The sequence below is a fragment of the Chaetodon trifascialis genome, chromosome 24, assembly GCF_039877785.1.
Source record: "Chaetodon trifascialis isolate fChaTrf1 chromosome 24, fChaTrf1.hap1, whole genome shotgun sequence".
Taxonomy (NCBI): domain Eukaryota; kingdom Metazoa; phylum Chordata; class Actinopteri; order Chaetodontiformes; family Chaetodontidae; genus Chaetodon; species Chaetodon trifascialis.
Window position 1 is genome coordinate 3,167,718 of NC_092079.1, and position 22,119 is coordinate 3,189,836.

The 22,119-nt window shown below is 43.0% G+C and overlaps 1 protein-coding gene across 2 annotated transcripts in view; it reads left to right on the forward strand.

The window, feature by feature from the left end:
* LOC139327813 (neural cell adhesion molecule 2-like) overlaps positions 1–22,119 on the forward strand; it is a 282,545-nt gene that overhangs the window by 185,493 nt on the left and 74,933 nt on the right. For both annotated transcript variants that reach the window (XM_070957814.1, XM_070957815.1), the window contains exons 2-5: positions 681–755; positions 8,903–9,109; positions 13,943–14,086; positions 16,604–16,741. In XM_070957814.1, coding sequence (XP_070813915.1) covers positions 681–755; positions 8,903–9,109; positions 13,943–14,086; positions 16,604–16,741 — 564 coding nt within the window. The remainder of the gene's footprint in view (positions 1–680; positions 756–8,902; positions 9,110–13,942; positions 14,087–16,603; positions 16,742–22,119) is intronic.

Consider the following 22,119-nt stretch of genomic DNA (forward strand, 5'->3'; position numbering starts at 1 on the left):
TGTAAAGAACCTTGCTTTTTTTTTTTCTTGGCAAAGAAAAAGACCAACGCTGCAGAGCTATTTACTGATCTCTGCTTTTTAAATTCCCATCCCACCATTGTTCAATGCTTATACCATTGTCAAGAGTGATAACTGCAAAGAGCTTTACCTCAGGCTGAAAGGATCCCATTCATTGTGAAACTGACAAGCTTGTCACAAACAGTGTTGTGCCTAATAGAGGGTATCAAGCAAATCTGTCTCAGAGCTTTGTATGGGCAAATAGCTCGGTTGTTCTGTTGAACAGAAACTTTGAAAGCAGCAAAAGTTCGGATAAAAATGTATAAATTCTTCTTTTCAGCAAGGACAATGTGTCTTACGCTAGGTGCAAAACATGGGTTATTCCTCAGAAGTGTCTTATTCATATAGAAGAATATTTCTATGTAAGCTGCATGCTGCTTTTTGCGTCGGAAATGCTCCTCCGATGATTTAAAAATCTGGGACAAAGAAGGAAATGAGCCACAGTGCTTATGAAGCTGATGCTTTTTAAAAGCAATTTTGCATTATTATGTCACTGAAGTCAGCAATGAAAAAACCTTTAGTGTCTTCTGTTCGTAAGACTGTAATAACTAATCCATCTCCTCTTCCTTCTGTCTGTTTCTGCCTTCCCTCTTCCCCCGTTCCTCTTTCTTTCTCTATTACAGCCGCCCTGCAGGTGTCCATATCCTTGAACAAAGTGGAGTTGAGTGTCGGAGAGTCCAAGTTCTTCATCTGCACAGGTACAAATGCTGCGCACTATCCTTTTTATGTGGTTGTGCTGTATTTGTGTGTGTTTGGAGGCAGGTCAGAGATGCCGCAGGGGGCCCAAAATCAGCGTTTGTGAAGTCTGTTTGTTGTTTGTACGACAGTGAACACAACACAATCCATGCTGTCCATATGGTGAGTGACTCTTTGACCCAGCGGTGAGGGGACACCCGCGCCCCTCTCATCCCTCCTCCCCATTGTCCTTTCTGAACGGTATATCAACACTCAGCCATAACAGAGAACCCGACGCCGGTGCCAGCGGCTCGGTAGGGTGGCAACACACTCTGGCAGGCCCGGCCCGCCTCCTGCTGGCTGCCTCTTCTCTCCTGCCAACCCACTCAGCGTGGAGCTAACAGCCAAGGGAGTCGATACACACTGGGAGAAGCATTGAGGAGGTGTGCAGGTCTAACATGCACTGAGGAGGACAGAATGGCGGGTTGCAAAATAGAGCTGAATGGATTCAAACTGGCAGGAATCGAAAGGTAGAGGTAGAAGCTTTTATTGTGAAAGAGCTAAAACGTCAGAACCGAGAAGAATGGTGAAAGCTTTGAGGCAAAGAGTTTTGGAGGTGGGAGAAAAGTAGCCACCATCCACCATCAAAGTGCGTGGGAAGAAGTAACTGTCACTCATTGCTTTCTTTTGCCCTTTTCCACCACGGGCAGTCGCACTATGCCTGATTTTTTACCACATTCACATGCAGTTCTGCCAACTGGAGTGGGCTGAGAAGCAGGGCAGAACAGTCAGAGGTAAAAAGCAAAAGCCCGGTGAAGCCAAAGTGAGGCAGCAAACATGTAAACAAAGAAGTTTTTTTTTTTTTTTTTAAGTGACTTTTTGGCTTTAGCTTGCTGAGTCCAGATGTATGAATCAGGCCTACATGAATATGGATTGGACAAAAGAAAGTAACAAGAGGCACAGGAAGGCAATTGCATTGCGTGTTGATTCATGGTTTGAGGGTGTTTGTGAGGAAAGGCAGAGCAGAGAGGTGAGTGTGTTGTTCTTGAGAGAAAGGAACCCGGGTGAAATCAATCCGCTCGTACGATACAAATCTGACTTGTTTCAAAAGTTTGCCAGGAAGAATTGGCAGCAGGGTAAAATGATCAAACGCCTCATTTTTCTCCAGGAGAGCACTTTTTTTCTTCATGCTGATCAAACACGCTGTTATAGATCAAAACGAGGTGGGTCAGCGTGGTAACACAGAGGAAGAGGCCGTGCATCACTTCCTGGTTTTGAGAGTCCTGTCTGATTTTCTTCCAGCGTTCTTTTCGTAAGTTTGAAGTGATTGGCAGCTTGTTGGAAAAAGATGTTTCAGATTGTAGCAACACTTGACTCAGAAGCTGATGACAGTTGTGGTGTTGTGTCTCATGTTGCCTGGCTGCTGTCAATCAAATCTAATCACACCAGGCTCACACAGTCCTGATAAATTAGTAGTAGCTTTTTAAGTATGACATACAGTTTTGATCGTTAAACTCTTCACAGCAAAACATGTTTTTTTCCAAACTCTCCGAACTTTGAGTGTTGCTTATTTGGTCACAAATATTTGAAGCCATAGTGAAATACTGCTGCAAGACTTGAAAACAAGATGCCAAGGGCTTTAAAATATGAAGAATGTCTGCTTTGGGTGTCCACAATAAAGGACTCCTTGTCCCACAGCAAAGTTGCTCTGTAAATTGAAGACAAATTCTAAAAAAATATCAACAATTATCACTGGTCTTCATTTAGCAGCTGCTCTGAAGCTATTTGATTATATCACATGATGTTCTTTTAGGACATTTCGTCATCACAAACATGTGATGATCTAGAATACAATGCTCTGCTGTGGATGAAACTACCCATCAATATATAACGTAGTTACAATGAGCTCAACCTTAAAGATCTACATCAGTAAAATGCAACATAGACGTGAATGCAGCAGTATATTAAGCAGTACATTTAACTGTTGATACTCAGATAATTTCAAGGTTTTTTAACACAGGGCTTTTACTTGTTGTGGAGTGTTTTCACAGTGTGTTATGAGTACTTGAGTAAAGGACCTTCACTCACCTTCTTCGACCACTGATGATAATGGAAAGACAGAAAGCAGTGCATTTTCTCCATGTATTCAAGACTGAAGAGTGCATAAACATGATGAATTAATATATCAATTAGAAAGCCTCTGAATGTCCTGAGTACTCATTTTCAAAACCCCTTTTATTATTTGTCCTCACACTGAATCATTTGGCATCTATTCATAGAGCCTCGCTTTTACAAGAAAATGTGAGAGACGTCCCCGCAGCAGAATGAGCTTTCATTCACCAGCTCGCTGTACAGAATAGCTTTTTTTATGCCCTCACCGCAGCACACTCTAAAAAGACGTTTTGCAGTGAAGATGTGAATCGAGGCCGTGGCATGGTAGGAGACAGCCGGAAAAGCTGAAGGTACGGCGGGTCAGGAAGAGAGGAAAGGAAACCAGCGAGTGAGAGGCGGTGAGAAAAAAAACGGAGCTGCAGAGCAGGAGGGAGGGGACGGCTGGAGAGATTGTCTTCAGAAGAGAGACAGCTGGAAGTGGTCTGCGAGAGGGAGAGAAAAGCTGCGTTTGTGCTTGTGGCACCTTTCACCTCGAGTGGATTCGTTCCTTTCCTTCCTTCATCATAGCTATGACAAAAGTCAAGGACGACGAGAGATAAGAGCAGCTTCTGTGACAATGTACCCGTTGAGTAAACTATAATATATGGATGCACAGGTAAATCTGGCTGTGTGGCAAAAATCAAGACCAGATCAAAGAGCATGAATAAATGCGACCAAACGGATAATATAATCACATACAGGTGGGTGACAACCAGTGTTGAACTTATACTAATAGTGCAATAAAGACTACAGACTCCAAAACAGCGTCAGTGCTCCTTGGCATAGATCCTGCAAGTCTCTGGAGCTCTACTGGAGGATGAATGCTAAAAATTACAAAAAAGAAAATCCCTCATTTAATGTTTTGGTTTTTTGAGCATGCTGTCTAACTCTCTCCGCTATTTTGGTGGATTTTTTTTTTTTTTTTTTTTGTTGATGCAATCCCAGCCTCTGAAGCAGCACAGTGGAGCTCTTTGATTAAATTGGAAGGAACAACCAAAACAACACAGAGGGAGAGCCTGACGTCGTGACCAAAGGCGATGCTTGGTTTGCGTTGTTTGGATCTCATGATTAGTAAAATGAGTCAATAATTCCGAATGTCAAGTATTTATGTAATCAGCTGCGAAATCCCCTTGATAAAGACACATTATGGAGGGAGGGAGTTAAAGAAAATGGCAAATAACTTTGTTGTCATCATTAACATTACAAGCACAAACTGTAATTAAGCTTTTTGTTGCCCAGACAAAATTGTAATTTTATCCAATTAAAGCCTAAATGTTTTATATGTACTTCTGCTTTCACTGACAGACCAATTTCAAATTTTGGATTTGGATTGGTTGCCCAATGGATCCAACAATCGCAGAAGTGCACCAATCTGTTACTGTCCGTCATTCACCCTCCCACTGGGATGACTCCCGGTCTACGACAATCTAGCCTTGCATGAGGAGCTGCACATGGCACCATCATCAGCACTGCATGACAATAAATATAGCCCTTCCTCATAGTTTTATAAACCTGTGCAGGGTCAGGCATCGATAAGCCTCCAGACATCTAGATTTATTACAAATCTTAATGGTTCCACTGGTATCTGGTCCAATCCACATGCAATATTGACTTAATTTTCACAGTAATCAAACCATTCAGTGACACCTCTATTGCATGATTGCATACATTGCACTGTATGCAATCATCCATTTTTGTTAGGTTCCTCCACTCACACTAAATTTGCCACCATCCTGAATAAAACATCGCGCAGTGAACAGAAATCTAAAGTCCTTACTGTAGATTCGTGAAATGGTATTTTCTTCAAAACCTGCAGGTTTTGAAGCACTCCTCTTGAGTGTATATGGAAATCACCATGGTGTCAGGGGAATAACTTCCTAGCCAATGTCAGTCAGAAAAAAAAGCACATAATTGCAAACTCTTAAAGCACTCATTTTTACATTCAGTTTTCAATCTGACCTTTTGTCAGAAATACACAACCAGAACAGTGAGAGCATTTCCTGGTGTAAAATTGGTCTCCTGTTAGGGTGAAATGAACCTGAGCGCATGGCGTGGCAAATAAGGAGGTTGATAAACTGGTGTTTCGGTATGTGTTTAAGCTCCCCTCTGACTGAAGTGGCAGGAAGCCAGAACAAGTATTGGCTGCAAAATAAACCAGAGACGGCAACAAAGGCAGTCGCAATAGTCCAACCAGATCCAACAGCTATTATGCCTCCATGTGCGTTTCTTCGAACTAGAGTGGGGTAGGTCACATCGTTTGTCCCAGCAGACCTGTGTTTACCCATTACAGAGAAGATGGAAAGCGAGACGGAGATAGATATGTAACCAATGATTCTGACATCGCGTCAAGCTCCACACGCATACATACTGACCAGTGTGTTCCCTCTCTGCTCAGCTTTTGTTTCTCTCCTGCTATCTACTTCCTCTGAGACCTAAATCAATTATCACCCTGGCTCTGGTGCCAGCCACCGTTGGGACGTGGGAGTGTTTCGGCTTGCACTCGGCTAATTTTGGCGCCATGGGGCAAATCTAGTCAATAATCTGCCGTGTGCAGGAGGCTTAGATCGCCACACTATTTCAGCTGCTTTATATTGCTCCCTCACTGCTAAGGAGAATCATAAACATTGCCGGAAAGACCTTCCAGGTACAAAGCTTTGTTGCTTGCCCTTTTGTTGTTCCAAGTTTTACTTCCATGTGCGAACAAAGTAAAAAAGAGTGCGGCTGTCAGTTTCATCAGCAGCAAACGCAAGCGGACGATCAATCAGCGTGCTGCCGTGTAAACATTTTGCTAGCGCCTAGAAAAGAAATCATCATTGTCCTTCCACCGTACCTTCAGAAGAGTCCGTCACTGAGCGTTCTCTCTTGCCAAGAATCAGTAATAATGCCAGAGCTTATGCAGATTTTAAGAGCGGTCTGACAGAAATTTCCACCAGCTATTCATTCAGTTGTAAAGACACACAGAGGGAGGTAGGGCTGAGCGTGGAAAACAGGGCAGCAAGCTACACACTGCTGTCTTCTCAGATCATCTGTGAAGCAAATGGCCTGTCACCATGCTAGCTGCATCAACTTCAACATGTTTAGCTGTCTCTGCTGTCAGCAGACTGTAAAATGGTAAGAGGTGATAACGTTGTAACGCTAACAGGTATAAAAAGACGCCTGTAGCGATGCTCAACACTTATCTCTTCCCCGCAAGTACCCACATGAGCCATGAGGCTCCAGTGGGAAGCCACGTGTGAAGGAAAGCAGAGCGATGAGGAGAATGGCTTGAACTGCTATGTGATTTTAGAAATGCTCCTGTTTGATTGCCTCATCAGATTTGTTGGCCTTGAAACTAACGAGCAGCCAGACACACATGCCAAGGATATGATGCTGATGGTTGTTGGAAACATTGTGGTGATGATCGGCGTCAGCATGCCGGGGGTGTGCGCGTTTTTCCACCATGCAGCGTGCAGGCATCAAGAGGCACGTTTGTAAATCAGCTAATTTGTCATCATTTACCTTTATGAACTGGAGCGCGATCAAACTGAGACGATTATTGATGTCAGAAGCCATTACAGAACTGTGCATGCTGGGTGAATATGTGTCCAGCAAAATCCTGCTCCATATCGAGCCATGTCCCCACAATTACACCTGGGAGCTCTGGAGATGAATCATCACAACCATCTTCTGCTGGAGGTTAAAAACTTTGCTCAAGGGCATCTTGCTGATAGTTACTGAGGGGGAAAAAAGAGCTTTGAAGCTGCCTGCTTCCTGTCACTGGCTACTGCCATTTTCCTCAACACACCATATGTGTCACAAACTTGTATTACTTCTGTTTTCCTCTCTCTTGTCTCTTGTAAGCTTATTTAAATCCTGTCACTTGTCTCTAAGGGACTGGACAAGCCTGCTGTCCATCTCCTCTCCTGTCCAAGGCTCTGGCTGATTGATAGGGCAAGTAATGGCCCTCCACATTGACACTTTTATTTGCAGAATTTACAGGCAAAGGGCACCTGCTGCTTGCAGATGGCCCTATCATCTCTTACAGTAGCCAGATGAGTTCAAGTTTCACAGGCCACATATGGATGCCTTCTTAATCAGGGTTCAAGTTAGCTTTTGATTAAGGCCAGCTATTTGTTTCGTCATCATGTGTCTGCGTGTGTGGAAATGAGAGGGGAATTTATTGCCTACATATGTCCCTGTTCTTTTACAGACTTATTAGTGATGTAAATCCAAGTTTATGACATAATCATATCTTTTCAGGCCGTCTGTTCCCTCGACAAGCTCCAACAACAGCGTTGGATGGTCCTCAGCTGTTCAGCGGACCAAAGCCAGCAGCGATGCTAAAGAATTGACATGTAAAACCTAGGTGAAATACATCAGGGAAACAGGAAACTCATTCAATGGCAGCACTATCTGTATACAAAATGTATCTATACATTGAGCTAATCTCTTGTCTGAGCTATTGCTCCACGTCTTCCCCCAGTCGCTGTAGTTGGATCTGTTAGATTAAAACTAGAGGTGCAAGCATCCTCTGACACCAAACGCCAACCCTTAGCAATCATGTAGCCAAGGGCATTGCCAAAAACGGCTTTAACACGTGGTGTACCAGGAGTTCATTGACTGGACAGCCTCAGACACTGTCTTGCAGCATGGCACTCAGAATCAGAAAAGAATCAGAAAAGCTTTATTGGCAAGTACGATTTTACACATACGAGGAATTTGCTTTTTCTATTAAAAAAAGCTATTAAAAAAGTAAAAAATATAACAATATGTAAAAAAATAAAACAATATAAATATATATATATATATATATATATATATATATATATATATATATATATATATACACACACATTTTTTTTAATTTTTTTTTTACAGAAGCACAGTCTGTTGTTTTTTTTTCAAAAGGAAGTCCAAGCAGAGCGTTAATGTAACACATAGGGTTATGGCAATGTCAATGTGACAAGTAGAGGCAGAGGTGGAGTATGAAGAGTGTCAGGTGTCAGGGTTCCTGGCCTTGTTAATAAGGCTGACAGCAGACGGGAAAAAACTGTTCTTGTGGCGTGAGGTTTTGGTCCTGATGGACCGCAGCCTCCTGCCAGAGGGGAGTGTCTCAAAGAGTTTGTGTCCGGGGTGGGAGGGATCAGCCACAATCTTTCCTGCACGCCTCAGGGTCCTGGAGGCGTACAGGTCCTGAAGAGATGGGAGATTGCAGCCGATCACCTTCTCTGCAGACCTAATGACGCGCTGCAGTCTGCCCTCGTCCTTGGCGGTGGCAGCGGCGTACCAGATGGTGATGGAGGAGGTGAGGATGGACTCAGTGATGGCTGTGTAGAAGTGCACCATCATTGTCTTTGGCAGAATTTCTTCAGCTGCCGTAGGAAGTACATCCTCTGCTGTGCTTTCTTGATGAGGGAGCTGATGTTCAGCTCCCACTTGAGGTCCTGGGAGATGATGGTTCCCAGGAAGCGGAAAGACTCCACAGTGTCAATAGTGGAGTCACAGAGGGTGATGGGGGCCAGTGGGATCTGGACTCTGGATCTGATCCAGCCTTGCTGTCTCGAAAGTTCGAGCTAAAAGCGGCTGGAACAGCACATTAGAAATATTCCCTGCATACATGAAGCAGGAAAACAAGCCAGCTGTCAAACTGCGTTGTCTTTCCACACCTACTGCAGGCTGAGCATCTATTAGGCTGACTGACTTCATGCCAAGTGAATGTCACTCATGGGCAATCCAGTATTTTCACAAATAACCTTCGGGCTGCAAGGTTATAGGCTCAACTTTTCCGACCAATTTTGAAAACACATAAAGCTGCTGGGAGTCAACAAGAGGCAACTTGTTGCAAAAGAAGTAATAAATGTCCCTGGGTATTTAAATGTCAACGGTCTTTGAATAGATCCCAGATATGAGTGGGAGTAATCGTGAATACATCTCTTTCCTGAACAATGAATGTAAACATGACGTTGCCTGGTAATAGAGAGAAACATTTACTCATCATAATCACTTTATTTTATCTCTCTTTCTCTGACCTTGCTCCTAGCTATCGGCGAGCCAGTGAGGCTGGAGTGGTACAACCCCCAAGGTGAGCGCATCGTTCCCTCCAAGCGAATGGCACTCCACACGGAGACGTCACGGTCCAGGCTCATCATTTACAACGCCATCATTGAGGACGCGGGTATCTACCGCTGCCAGGCCACCGACGCCAGCGGTCACACCGAGGAGGCCTCGGTCGTGCTGGAGATCTACCGTGAGCTTGACAGTTAACATGCACTCGCACACGCATTTACGCATTTATCTGCAGGTGCTTTGTGTTCGTCTCCTGAGGGGATTTAGACATCGAGAGAATAAACCCCTCACATTAGTGTTTGATCACAGGGATGGCCAGCCTTTTGGAAAGCTGTTGGAAATGGTGGCTCTGTCTGTGTGCATGTGCATGTTAGATCCACGTGTACCTTTGACTTTGTGGGAGAGTGTGTGTTACACTCATTCTTGTGATTAAAGGATAATGACAGCTAGCAATGCCATGGGAGTGGGATCCTGCCAGGCATTATGAAGGATGTGGCACTGAGGCTAACCTGCCTTGCTGACCCATCACTATTTCTTGGGAAAAACTCGATGTTATGAGGAGGGGTTGGCTCAGGTGTCACAGGGACTGTCCCATTACAGGTTCCATCCTCACGGTGGGCTGTGAATTAACCACCATTTGTCCTGTTAGAGTGTCCTTGAGCAAATCCAGCTTAAACCATTGCAGATCATTCCTCTAATTTCCTGAGGACGAGAGCTAGTCAAACCATGTGGGACCAGAACTCGAGCTCCATGCATCATGTCCTCCAAGTATTTTTTTTTTCTGGGAATGTAGAGCTTTAAGCAAGCTCGGGGGCAAATGAGACTGCACAGCTAAAAAAAAGTATCCAGTATATCAAATGTAACTCATGGCCAGTCAACAAAAGAGAAATATTTAAAGGATTTGGTATTCCTCCACCAGAATATTACTCCTGACAGCATGGAGAACATTTTGAAACAGCATGCAGACCTCCATGTTCAGCAGTAAAATTTACAGAACATGAAATTAGACTGTACTTGATAAATAAAATATGAAAAATCTAAGTCAGTATCTTAGATGTAGACTGTAGACTTTGTGTTTGGTGTCTTGTAAAAGCTTTATGAGGAGCGTTGTGTGGGCTTGCACTTCAAGGTAGGCTTGTCTGCTGGCTACTGCTTCGTGCTCTCTGGTGGCGACACCATTACTCCGTTACTTACAGAACAAGGCAACGTATGTGAACTTATTCAGTCCCAAAACATCAGATTGAAACTGGTATGACACAGGCTTTGGGCCTTGGGCGGTTGTCACAGGCAGAACTAAAGTTGTCTCTTCAGATTTTACAATGTGGTTGCATGTAATTCACCAGTGAGATGCCACCATGGTAATAGTGGTTTTCACATACAACCCATTTTAGTCTATTTCTGCAATCCTTACTCTGGCCCTGTTAAAGTACGAAAGGCACATTTCCCAACACCTTCTGTTCACAGAGGAGCACTGGATTAACATTATAATGCGTGCAAAAGGCACACGCGCATACAAAAGAACCGTGTGAATTCTGAGATGTGAATAACCCAAATACCCCAAAACTGCAGGACTTTGATCACAAGTCTTCCCCAAGTTTAATTGGAGACAATGTCAAGGTACAGAGATTTGATTCCAGGACACATACACACACACACACACGCACACACACAATTATATGTGCACACACTCTGGAAATCATTACCTGCTGTGTGGCTGCCTTTTTCATCCTCGCCCAGCCAACCATTAGGGGAGACATCACAGCCTCAATCACACCTGCCACCACTCAGCCCTCGCCTCATTCACCACATAACCAGCTCCCTAAAACATTGTTTCCATGGCAACCGGGCGTCACTCACTCGGGCCCTCGGTGTAGATTGCATGAGCAGCATGCGGATGAAAACCTGCCTAAAGCTCCAGCCAGCCGTTCTGCCAGTGCACAGCCGGAGCAGGCGAGGACTCCTTGGCGGTGCATGGGCCTGTGAGCTACACCATGTTGTACATGAAATTCATGACCTGTGGGAGGGAAAGTGTTGACATCCTCTCAGTAGTTGCTGACATCTCCATGATGGCCTGTTAGAAAAATGCTGCGTAGAGTGGCAGATCAGTTTTGAATCCAAAACAGGTGCCCGGACTTTGGATAATCATTAAAAGCTTCCCTGGTGCTTGTGGCGTCACTCTTGGGATAGCAATGCCTCTCAGTTGATTGGTCCACCACTTTGGTCTTTTGGACTGAAATATCTCAACAATGTTTCAGAAATTTTGTACAAACAGTTCTGCTGCCCAGAGGATGAATGCTACTTATTCCTCCAGTGCTGCCATGAGTGTTTACATTTCAGTTATTTAATGAAATGTGTTGACAGCTATAGGATGGATTACCATGGAACCTGATACAGACACACATGGTCCAAAGAGGATCAGCCCTGTCACAACTTCCCCTGAACTGAAATGAAATCTTCAGAATATTCCACTATTGCCACAAGCACGTCAAAGTTAGGAAAGTATCTCAACGTCTGCATGGGAAATTGGCCAAATTGCTTCATGGAGAATGAAGCTTAAAGACTTTGCTGATCCCCTGACTTTCGCCACCATGTGGTTCACATATGTGCTTCTGAGTGAAATATCTCCAACATGCTAGCATCCTCATTAGCAACATCATGTTAGCATTATCACTGGAAGCCTGTAGCATGCTGACGTTGGCGTTTAGCTCGAACCATCGCTGTCCTTGAATACAGCCTCACAGAGCTGCTAGCAAGACTGTAAACTCTTAGTCTCGTTCGAGGCAGATGAAACTCTCGCTGTCTCACACAGAAGATGAAAATCTAAATGGTTTTCCCTGAATGAAAACTCGAGTTCACTGACAGCAAAATTCGAAAATTGCTCTGAATTAACTGCAGCAGCTTGGTGCCTTTGCAGCCGCACAAGGTGACGGGAAAATTATTAATAAAGTAAGTTAGTGCAATGTCAGAGCCAGCTCCTTTCATTTCCTCCCAGTTTATTAATGGACAAAGCAATAATGCTGCATAAGCCCATTTTCCAAAACGAGCAAAATTGGCCAGTAAAGACAGGCACAAATCTGCGTCCCATTTGAGAGAGGTCCAGGGAATTGCCTAGTCAACATATCAGACAGTTATCCTCACAGTGATATGTAGGTGGAAGAGAAACTCCGGAGCACTGAGTATATTCTCAATTCGCCAGTGTCAAGTGTGCAGTAGAGTGTTACTCTGGAGAGCATGTTTCCCTTACTGATGCTCTTGTAGAGCGGTGTGACAACAAAAGAGAAAGGAAATGGATACAAACAGAAGTAACAAGTGACACCAGAAGGGCTCAAACCTGAGCCAGACGGAGGGAGTGAAAGAGCAACAGATTTTGGAAGTAAAAAGACGAACACAAGGGGGAAATTGATAAGAGACTGAACAGAGTGAATGACAAAAACATGCAAATGCATCCTTGTAGTTAATGAAGACACTGAGATGCCAGGCACGTTCACGGGCGGCGGGTGCAGTCGGGGAGAGAAAGCTCATTTTAGGGAGCAGCCTGGCATAAATCACACTGCAAAACGCTAATGCTGAAGCTTCGCTAAAGGAAGGGACTGATAGGGGAGCTGTCGTTGATTTATTCACACCTTCGCAGTACAGCACGCAGATGATAGCAGGTGGTTGCAGCGTTCGTGGTTGCAGCGTTCGCGGTGCCAGCCCCGGCGCACATCAAAGCCGGCCATCCGAACTAAAGCAGGGTTCGAAGGAGGATCACGTGCTGTTTGTGAAGAAGTGCTGATCCAAGAACAGTGTCCTTGTAAAAGCAATTTGTCAAAACACCAAATGTTTGTCAAGAGGGAGGACACAGCTTCAAACTGGCACAGAGCGGAATCTATTATTTAAGCGTTCCTGAAAGCGAGATGGAGTGAGTCAAAGGCTGCCTGTGTTCTTGTCTAATTCTGCAAACAGAGAGGCTGCAGAATTTCTCTGCTCATTGATTATTTTTTTTTTGTCATGGTTGCGATTGGCAGCAAGTAAAACAGCCACCCTTCTGTCTCCTGTGCCGTCTCACCAGAATCGCCTTATCTGTGTCCCAGAAAACTGTCAAAGCAGGATTTAGCTTTGGTTTTTATTCGATTTTGTCAGTGAATGCTCTCCCTCCATTTCCAGCGCACTCATTGTTTCTCATGTGCTTGCTCCTTAATACTTTCCATCTGTATTGTGAGGCATCACGGCACAGGACAGCTGTGCTTCATGATGCTAGTTTTGGATATTTTGGATGGAAATGTCTGTGTGTCCATCATTTGGTTGCTCGGTCCATTGCTTTGGACATTCCTGCCCCCCTGAGGATGAATTATGGGAACTTTGGTGATCCTTTAACTTTTATATGATCAAATACAAATGCCTCGAATATCTTTCAAAGTTAAAGATTCGTGGCAGAGTAAGATGATATACCAACTATATATATATATATATATATATATATATATATATATATATATATATATATATATATATATATATATATATATATATATATATATATATATATATATATATATATATATATATATATAATATTATATTATATTATATATATTTTATATATATATATATATATATATATATTCTGTCCAGGAGACTTTCTACTTTTTTTTTTCTTTTGCAAGCACTTCTCTTTAGCTTTTCAGGACAGCTATGCATGCTGCCAGGTGGCCAAATAGAGGTCACCCCAACACCTGTGTCATCAAAAGAAAAAAAAATTAAAAATCAACCTTAAAAAGGCAAACTGTCAATTTACTGGATGCCACCCAGACAGAAAATTGGTAGTACATTTATTTTAAACCAACTTTTTCCAAACTTCTGACCCTAAATTCAGGCTCAAAACAGTCATAGTTACACAGGACTGTAAAAGCACAGCAGTATTTTTTTTTTTCTCTTATTTTCCTTTTGATGTTCAGGCGTGCAATAAATTGTCTGCTTTGAGTAGTGGCAGGAAAGAAAAGCTGTTCCATCTCCGTCTTGTTTGATCTCCCAGAGAGGCTGACGTTTCGGGATGTGCAGTCACCGCAGGAGTTCCGCCATGGTGAGACGGCGGAGGTGGTGTGTGATGTCATTAGTTCACCGGTGCCTGTGGTGGTTTGGTACTACCAGGACAAAGAGATCACAGAGGAGCACCATAGTAAGTGTTCATGACCTTTGCAATTGAATTATTTTCTGTACTGTGTTATTATTCATATATTTATTGTGTGTTGTTTATTTTCTTTTGGGTTTTTTTTGTTTTTGTTTTTTTGAGGTGAATGGGAGGAGACACTGGAAGATAATTTGCATTGTTATACATGTGCTTTTTGCAAAAACAGGGATTACTGGTTGAGGTACTTCAAGCATGTTCAAAATCCCATGTGACCCTGAAGTGGTTTAGAAAATGGGTAAATAGATGGAGTTGACAGATTTAATTCTCAATTTGGTGAAAATGTGATGGTGTTTTCATTATTTCTTTACCATTTCTAATCTCCAGCACTGTTATAATTGCTTTTTTTGAGGAATGACTTTTGTAATACAATTAGTTGCTAAGTAGGATGACTATCAAAATAAATTAAAGGTACCCTGTGGAGTTTTTTTTTCTAAGAGTTACTGTTTTGTTGACGTCTCATGCTCAGCGCCTCACCTGCACCTCTGTGTTGGCGACCGCTATCGAGCAAACATGGATGTAAACAATGCAAGTTCCGTGTTCTTCCAAAAATCGCATTTGCACATTTTTCAAAAAGGAAATGCATTCATCATGTTTATTGGTAAACACATTGTGTTTTTGGGAGAAGTGGTGAATGTAAACATAGCCTTGTGTCGTTTACAAAAAACACTGCATGGTACCCTTAAAACAAATGAATGGGAAGAATTTTGTCAATGGATGCATAGATGGAGTTTTGCAGTTTAAAATTTTGATTAAAGCCCCTGAAAAATGCGGTATTGCGTTGTAACATTAAACATTAATGACTTAAAAAGCAACAAACAATTAGAGATTTTTGTTTCACTGCTTTGAGGTAGGCGGAAAAAGGCGATGTCACATTCTTCTGTGCACCAATCAGGAGTTAGCAACATCTAGCAGACGAGCTGAGTTGTTGAGTGTTTAAATCTTAATAAACAACACCCAAGGAAGTAAATAGATATCTAATAGAAACTCAATTTTCAGGCCCTTTTAAGAGTGACTTTTGCGATATAATCAGCTGGGAAACTATTAGCTATTTGATAAAGTAGCATCACGCAACACTGCTCAGCATTATCAAACTGTGTAACTGGTCTTGATTATTCCTGGAGGAGACTATGATGGTAATAAAAGTTGCAAGTAAGCAGCAATCTCAAAAGGATTACATTTTGAATGTAAACCTGCCAAATACACTTGATTATTGTGAGAGAAATGCTCTTGAGTCTCAGTGAAAAGACGCGCTAATGTGCCAAAAATACTGTTCTCTAGGAAATGCTATTCCCCTCTTTGTGTGGATTCACAATAGGCCAAGGATATCAAATTCTATGAATAGAAACCCCATCAGCCCTGGAGGAGGCGTATAACTTGGACAGAAACCATGTTAACAAGCGACTGAGAGAATGGATTATAGAGAGGTTGGATGGTGGCATTTGAAGATGCTGCATCCCATGAGATGAAGTGCAAACCAGCCCCCTGCATCTCTGGAAAGAGCTATTTCCAATTAATGGGTGTATATTAGGGCTGAACGTTTTATCATATCGGCATCAACATTGCAAGACATGCAATGTCAAGGAAGGCAAATTCACTCATACACTTCAGGTTCTCATTTTTCTTCACGAATGTAGAAGAATAGTCCATCTGATTTTCTATAATATAGCCTGATTTTAGGGTTCTTGGATGCACAGTGTCCAGTCAGTTCCCACAACAACAACCAAAGCAGGCAGCACGAGTCCCTACCACAACCTGAAACCGAGTGGGGTAGAAGTCAATCATATTTTAACCCGTTTGATTTCAGTCGCGTGAATGGTGTGTCAGGAGGCTGGTCTGCTTAACTTGCTAACAAAGACAGCTCGAGGTGGAGAAGCACTCAGAGGACAGATTCGCTTTGAATAATATTATTTTCTGATAGGAGGCAGGGGCAATAGTGGGAACCAGTAGACTAGGATTCATTATTACCTCTTCTCCTCCTCCCTGATTTACAGCTCACTACACTGCTTCCCCATCCTCCTTCCAGACAAAATGCAAGCCTGAGCACTGATTAGAAAGACTGACCCCTTGAATCTGTCACGTTTTTTAATTGAAATTCAAATCTTCGGTGCCACAGTGGTGATGAAACATGAAGAAGAAGGCTTCTTTTTTTTTTAATCATTTCACTCTAATTACGATGCATGGCTATAAATATCTTTGCTCGAGAGAAATGAGATAGGGGCCTCATCACTCCTGGCCAATCTCGCATTGGCCCCAGTGAGAGAGAGTGGAGACTATTTGGAACTGTAATTGCGTGAGTGTTTATCTTTGTGGACTTTATCAGGTAAATGTGCTGAAGTGAAGATTGACAGTCGAGCTACTGAAGACTGGAGATGGCAATTTTCTTCTGCTGTTGTCCTAACTTTCTTATCTCATACACTGTTGTTCTTTCTCGCTTCGTCCTCTCGCTCTCTCTTTCTGTCTTCGCCTGGCTTGCCGTGCATCCTCCTCTTCGCCCGTGCTGTGAAGGCAGGTTCCAGGTGCTGGCAAACAACAACCTCCAGATCCATCAGGTGACCAAGGCTGACGAGGGCGTGTACCGCTGCGAGGCCAGCGTCGAGGCCCGTGGCGAGATCGATTTTGTGGACATCGCTGTGGTAGTCAACGGTGAGTTACGTTCTGAGTCATTGCTTAGAGATTTGCGACCAGCCGGTGCAGTGCTGAAAGAAAGAACTTACTTTAGTCAGGACCAGGGGCCAAAATATCCAAACTTTCAGCTCATAGTCTTCACACCCTTATTGTTGCACAGGCTTTTGCATTATTAAAGGTAGCTCATTCTCTGTACATGGCAAATGGAAAAAGTGGCTCGGACCTAGACACATAACACTATCGCAGCCAATCAGCAACAGGTGATTGGGCAGGACAGGGCGAAAGGGAGGGGAGATGGGGGAGTGACAGGGACGGTAAGTCCAGCATGCTCACGTGTAATCGCATTGGGAAGGAGATGGCACGGTCATCTTTATTAAGAATGACTCACCCCACCTTTACTGTAACTCGGAAGTCCTTCATGAGCTCCAGATAACCCTCAAAACCCTGAAGATGTCACATGCAGAAGCTGGCAAGCTGATCTAGATGTGGAAATTTGATGTGTTCCACTTCAAGAGGCCAAGAGCAAACTGTTTTGTAATGGCCACAAGGAGCTGTCCTAACCCTAACCCTAACCCTATCCTAAAAGCCAGTGCTTTTCTTATGAAAATCACCCAACCCAAATCCAATTTTCAAAAACAGAGATGGCGGGTCATGTTACAGGTGCTACATCACTGTTTCTCTACAGTCTTTACTTTCAACCAAATATTCGTGTTCTTGGCAGAGGTCTTGTTCTTGTGAGGGCTGAGAATGCGCAAGAATCCAAAAAGTCTTGAAAATCTTAACATATGGAATAATATGCATAAAACACCAGCAGCATAGATTTTGTGGTGTATAATCAAACTTGAGCCCGGTAAACTATGTTGTTTCCAAGTCAGTATCAGCATACATCTCATTGAGTATGGACCAAAACCTCCAAACCGAGCTTGTGTTTAGTACGGAGCTTTACAGGAGCCCATACCCGGCGCTCTTCACAGTGTCAACAGATTAGCATGCATTAGGGACTGAGTTTCTCCTGCTCACACACGTTTTGTTGTTGCTGTTGAACATCACTCATTATTTTCTCTCTGGAGGCTACAAGTGTGCGGGTGCTGAAGGTTAAAAGTACAATCACTGAGCAAGGATAACATACACAAAAGCAGCTTTGCCTCCTGAGTGGTGCCAAAAGAAAATACTCACTCTCACATTGTTAAGATTGTATTAATTAGCAATAATGTGGAAGAAACTGGCAACACTTCACCATTAATTAGCTGCCTATTAGTATGCATATTAGTGCCATATTGGCCCTTATTAGTCAATATAAAGCGCTTATTACAACAACTACTACGGTATTCCCTGAATAACCTCCTCGTTACCACTCATTAATAATAAGTAAGGAAGTTGCTGGACATGAATTGCGATCTTGATAACCTAACCCTAACCTCCCGAATAAGACATTAATAAGTTCTTAATAATGACTAAAAGAGAGGCAATATTCCATGAATATGCACGCTAATAACGTGCTAGTTTGGGTTGAATATGTGTACCTGTTAAGTGTTTCTGTGCTTAGATGATGATAAAATAAAGGTGACCCATTTCGAAGCTTGTTTACGCTGTTTTGAGGAGATCTGAGGAGTCTGAAAACAGCACACACTGATGTGCAGGAACTGAGCTGGAAGTTCAGGCTGAATGTGCGGACCTTGGGGTGTGGGATCAGAAGAGAGTCGTCGGCTTTGACAGATTCGGCTCCACTGACTCAGATAAGTTCATCATCGGCACACTTATGGCGGGTCTGCTCTTTCTGCCACCGCTGGCGTGATTTATTTTTTCTGTTCTTTATTGTGATTGAAAATTTCAATTAGCGACGGCTTTGGGCTCCGTGGCCCAAAAATCGAAGGATGTCATTTTAATTTTCTCATTTGTCCTCATTTACAGCGAGTCACCTGAGACCGCTGAGGTGATTGAAATGTGATTTCACTAAGGCCACGAGCGTCCTGTAACGCTTGAACAGCTGCAATATTGTCTCTGCCTATGTAATTCTTTCTCACCTAATGTAATACCAGAGCGGCCCTCCGCCCAAAAACTATGAATTGCATTCAATTTAGCACACCACTTACCTCACTTCTGAGGAAGATCCAATAAGCCTGCTCAATGAGGCACAACCTATTATTGCAGCGACACGACACTTGCCATGTGGTGCTGAGACGGGACAGGCTGCCGAGCGCTTAGCTGAGCGTCCTGCGCAGAGCACACTTTCTGAGGGAGCCACGCCCTGAGGGAGTCACTTAAAAGTGAACTTCACTTTGCCTCAAGGAGACTCATTCCTCTGATCCCGAAGGACTCTCGCATTTTAGACGTGCCCTGAGCTGAGCCTGAAGGAGACAAAATCTGATTTGTGGGAACACCATTTGGTCTGCATGAAATATATGAAGTACTTAGAGGAATCTGAGACTTAATGAAATGAGTTAGTTTTCCCAATATGGCACCACTTTGCAAGGGGACATCTGTTCCAGCAGCACTTTAGTCTACTTTTTTCTCAGAGTGTTAAAAATGTGCTCCTAAAGCTGCCCTTCGTTTCCACTTTCCGTCATATTTTTAGCTAATTTTACTTAAAGCTGCTGTAATCAATACTTTATATTCACAATGATACAAATACTAAGAATAATGTGAAAGGGATTGCTTCATAGGGATTGCTTAACCCACAATTTTAGCGTCTTTGAGCTCATTGTTTTGGTTTTACCGCCCTCAGCTTTAATCTTTTGGTTTTACTTAAAGCTGCTGTAATCAATACTTTATATTCACAACGATACAAATACTAAGAATAATGTGAAAGGGATTGCTTCATAGGGATTGCTTAACCCACAATTTTAGCGTCTTTGAGCTCATTGTTTTGGTTTTACCGCCCTCAGCTTTAATCTTTTGGTTTTACTTAAAGCTGCTGTAATCAATACTTTATATTCACAACGATACAAATACTAAGAATAATGTGAAAGGGACTGCTTCATAGGGATTGCTTAACCCACAATTTTAGCGTCTTTGAGCTCATTGTTTTGGTTTTACCGCCCTCAGCTTTAATCTTTTGGTTCAGTCTTCTTCAAGTTAAACACAGTGAAACATTAAGCAGCTAGCGGGTAATTCATTCAAGAGTCTGTGGAGACCAAAACAGATCTTAAAGGAGGCTGAATATTGGATTTTTCATTAGGTCACTTTAAACACACCTCCAGTGCTAATGTGTCTGCTGCATGTGTAAATACACAACAGTGTGTTTACAGCTTGTTCAGCTAACCCCAAGCTGTTATTTTCTTTCTTTGCTGTGCTTTATCACCTTTACGTTACCAAAAAGGCATTTGCTTTGAGGTCAGCAGTCGTCCTGTGGTCCAGAGAGACTTTTAGCTAAGCTTCTGGCATAACAGAGAGCTGCTCTGAAGGTGACAGAGATGGAAAGGACACTTACTTAAATGCCACCTACTGTCGTGGGGCAGGCAAATATAAGCTGTCCACTTCTGTCGGTAAAAAGCCGGAATGTTTTTTTATTTTTTCCATCCACTCAGCTCCTCGTGGTAATGCACGCTCGCCTTTCATCTGTGCTGAACTTTTTTTTCCCCCAATATGTGAAGTTTTGACGGAACAAGGTGGTGTATGTGCAGTCACACCTTAAACTAAGAAATATCTCATCCAGATTTTCGGTGTTGCACAGCATCAGCGCCTTTTGGACTCAGGAGTCTGCTGAATTTCTAAGAAGTTGATTCACTGCTCTGAGGCCTCTGATGTTATTTTTTACCTGCGCTGTAGCCTATAGGCTCCGCCACTCACACAGGCAACCCCATGCGAAACATTTCCATTTCCTGCTCTGAAGCTCGAGGTGTAAATCTCTTCTTACTTGGAGAATTCCCTGGGATTATACATTCCCCCTCTATGCATTGCGATCGTGAAAGCATGGTGGAGCGAGAGGAGCCATGTTAGTGGAGGATTTGCAAAGGAAGAGGAAGCCACCGGGGTTACCAGACAATATACAATATCGACAACAACCTGGTCTGGTCGACCGACACCGAGGCCCTGAACACAAACAGATAGAGATAGAGTAGATTGCTAGCAGGCTCAGATATGTCGATGGAGTGCAACAGACTGCACGACATGTTTTATCAATCAGCTGTGGACAGTGAACTGTTCTGTGTTGCAGTGCCTGGGGATATGGTATTGAGGTAAGATAAACAAGCTGATAAAAAAAAAAAACAGCCAGAAACACAACCTTTCTCTGTCCAAAGACCCCTGGAGGAAGATGAAAGAAGAAAGCACGAGGACTAAATGGATGCAGCTACAGGGCATCTTCAGGCTCCAGCTCATCTCCTGAGGTCCAGCATTCACCACTTAAAGCTCTCTTTTGTGCCACAGTCAGGAGGGACATTGATTCTTGTCCGCACAGTAGCAGTGACAGCCAACCGAAAGGGAGATGGATCCGGACGCTTTCTTTTGTCTTTGCTGTATCTTACTCTTTGCTGCTTCAGTAGCCCAATTCTAGACGTGGTCGCTCAGATTTATCTTCGAGCAATGGTTCTCAACCTTTTTGGCTCATGATTTCTTCGACTAAAGCAGCGTGTGTTTTGTTCCTTAACTGTTCTAGACTAAGAGAGTTAAAATCCAAAATAATGAGAAAAATCCCATTAATCATCTTGTGACCCCTCAGATTTGTCTTGTGAACCAGTGGAGGGGCCCTGAACCACTAACTTATAGGATCATTAACTCTCACATCTTAATAAGTGCCCCAGTCACTTTTCTATAACAGTCAGGACTGTAATCTTGCTAGGCAGTCGCTCAGTGCCACCACATTAACACAGAAGCTGCAGTAGCATATGTTCAAATACCCCCCAAATTAAGCGTCAAAGTACATAGTTTGTGCATGCTCTGTAGAACAACACACAGAGGTGTTTCTGATCTGATGCCTCTGTCAGCAGGACGACTGTGCCTTCCAAAAATACATCTGTTTTATGATGTGGCAGTGCTGAATGGCTTGCCTCAATTCACGGAAAAATTATGGTTTGGGTTTGTTATGGTCAGGGGACCTTCATTGTCATGGCAGGAATAGCAAACATGGTTAAGGTTGGAAGATTGTAATCATTCTTGATAAGAAACAACTGTCAGCAGGAAGCAGGAAGTGAACAGCGGTCTCCAGTGTTCCATTAATTGTTGCTCTCTCACCTTACCTCCTCTTTTGCAACGTCATGATTAATACAGCCACTAGAGGGCATGCTCCTAATATTCCACTGTTACTCCAAATATGTCAATATTCCATATTTTAACAGGCATTACCTTTGGATGTCCTGAATTAGGCCTTATTCCAAATAGAGCTTTTCCATTTTAAGAGGTTTTAGGAGCATCCTTTAGACGTATTCAGCGAAATATGCATCTCAGTTTTTATCACA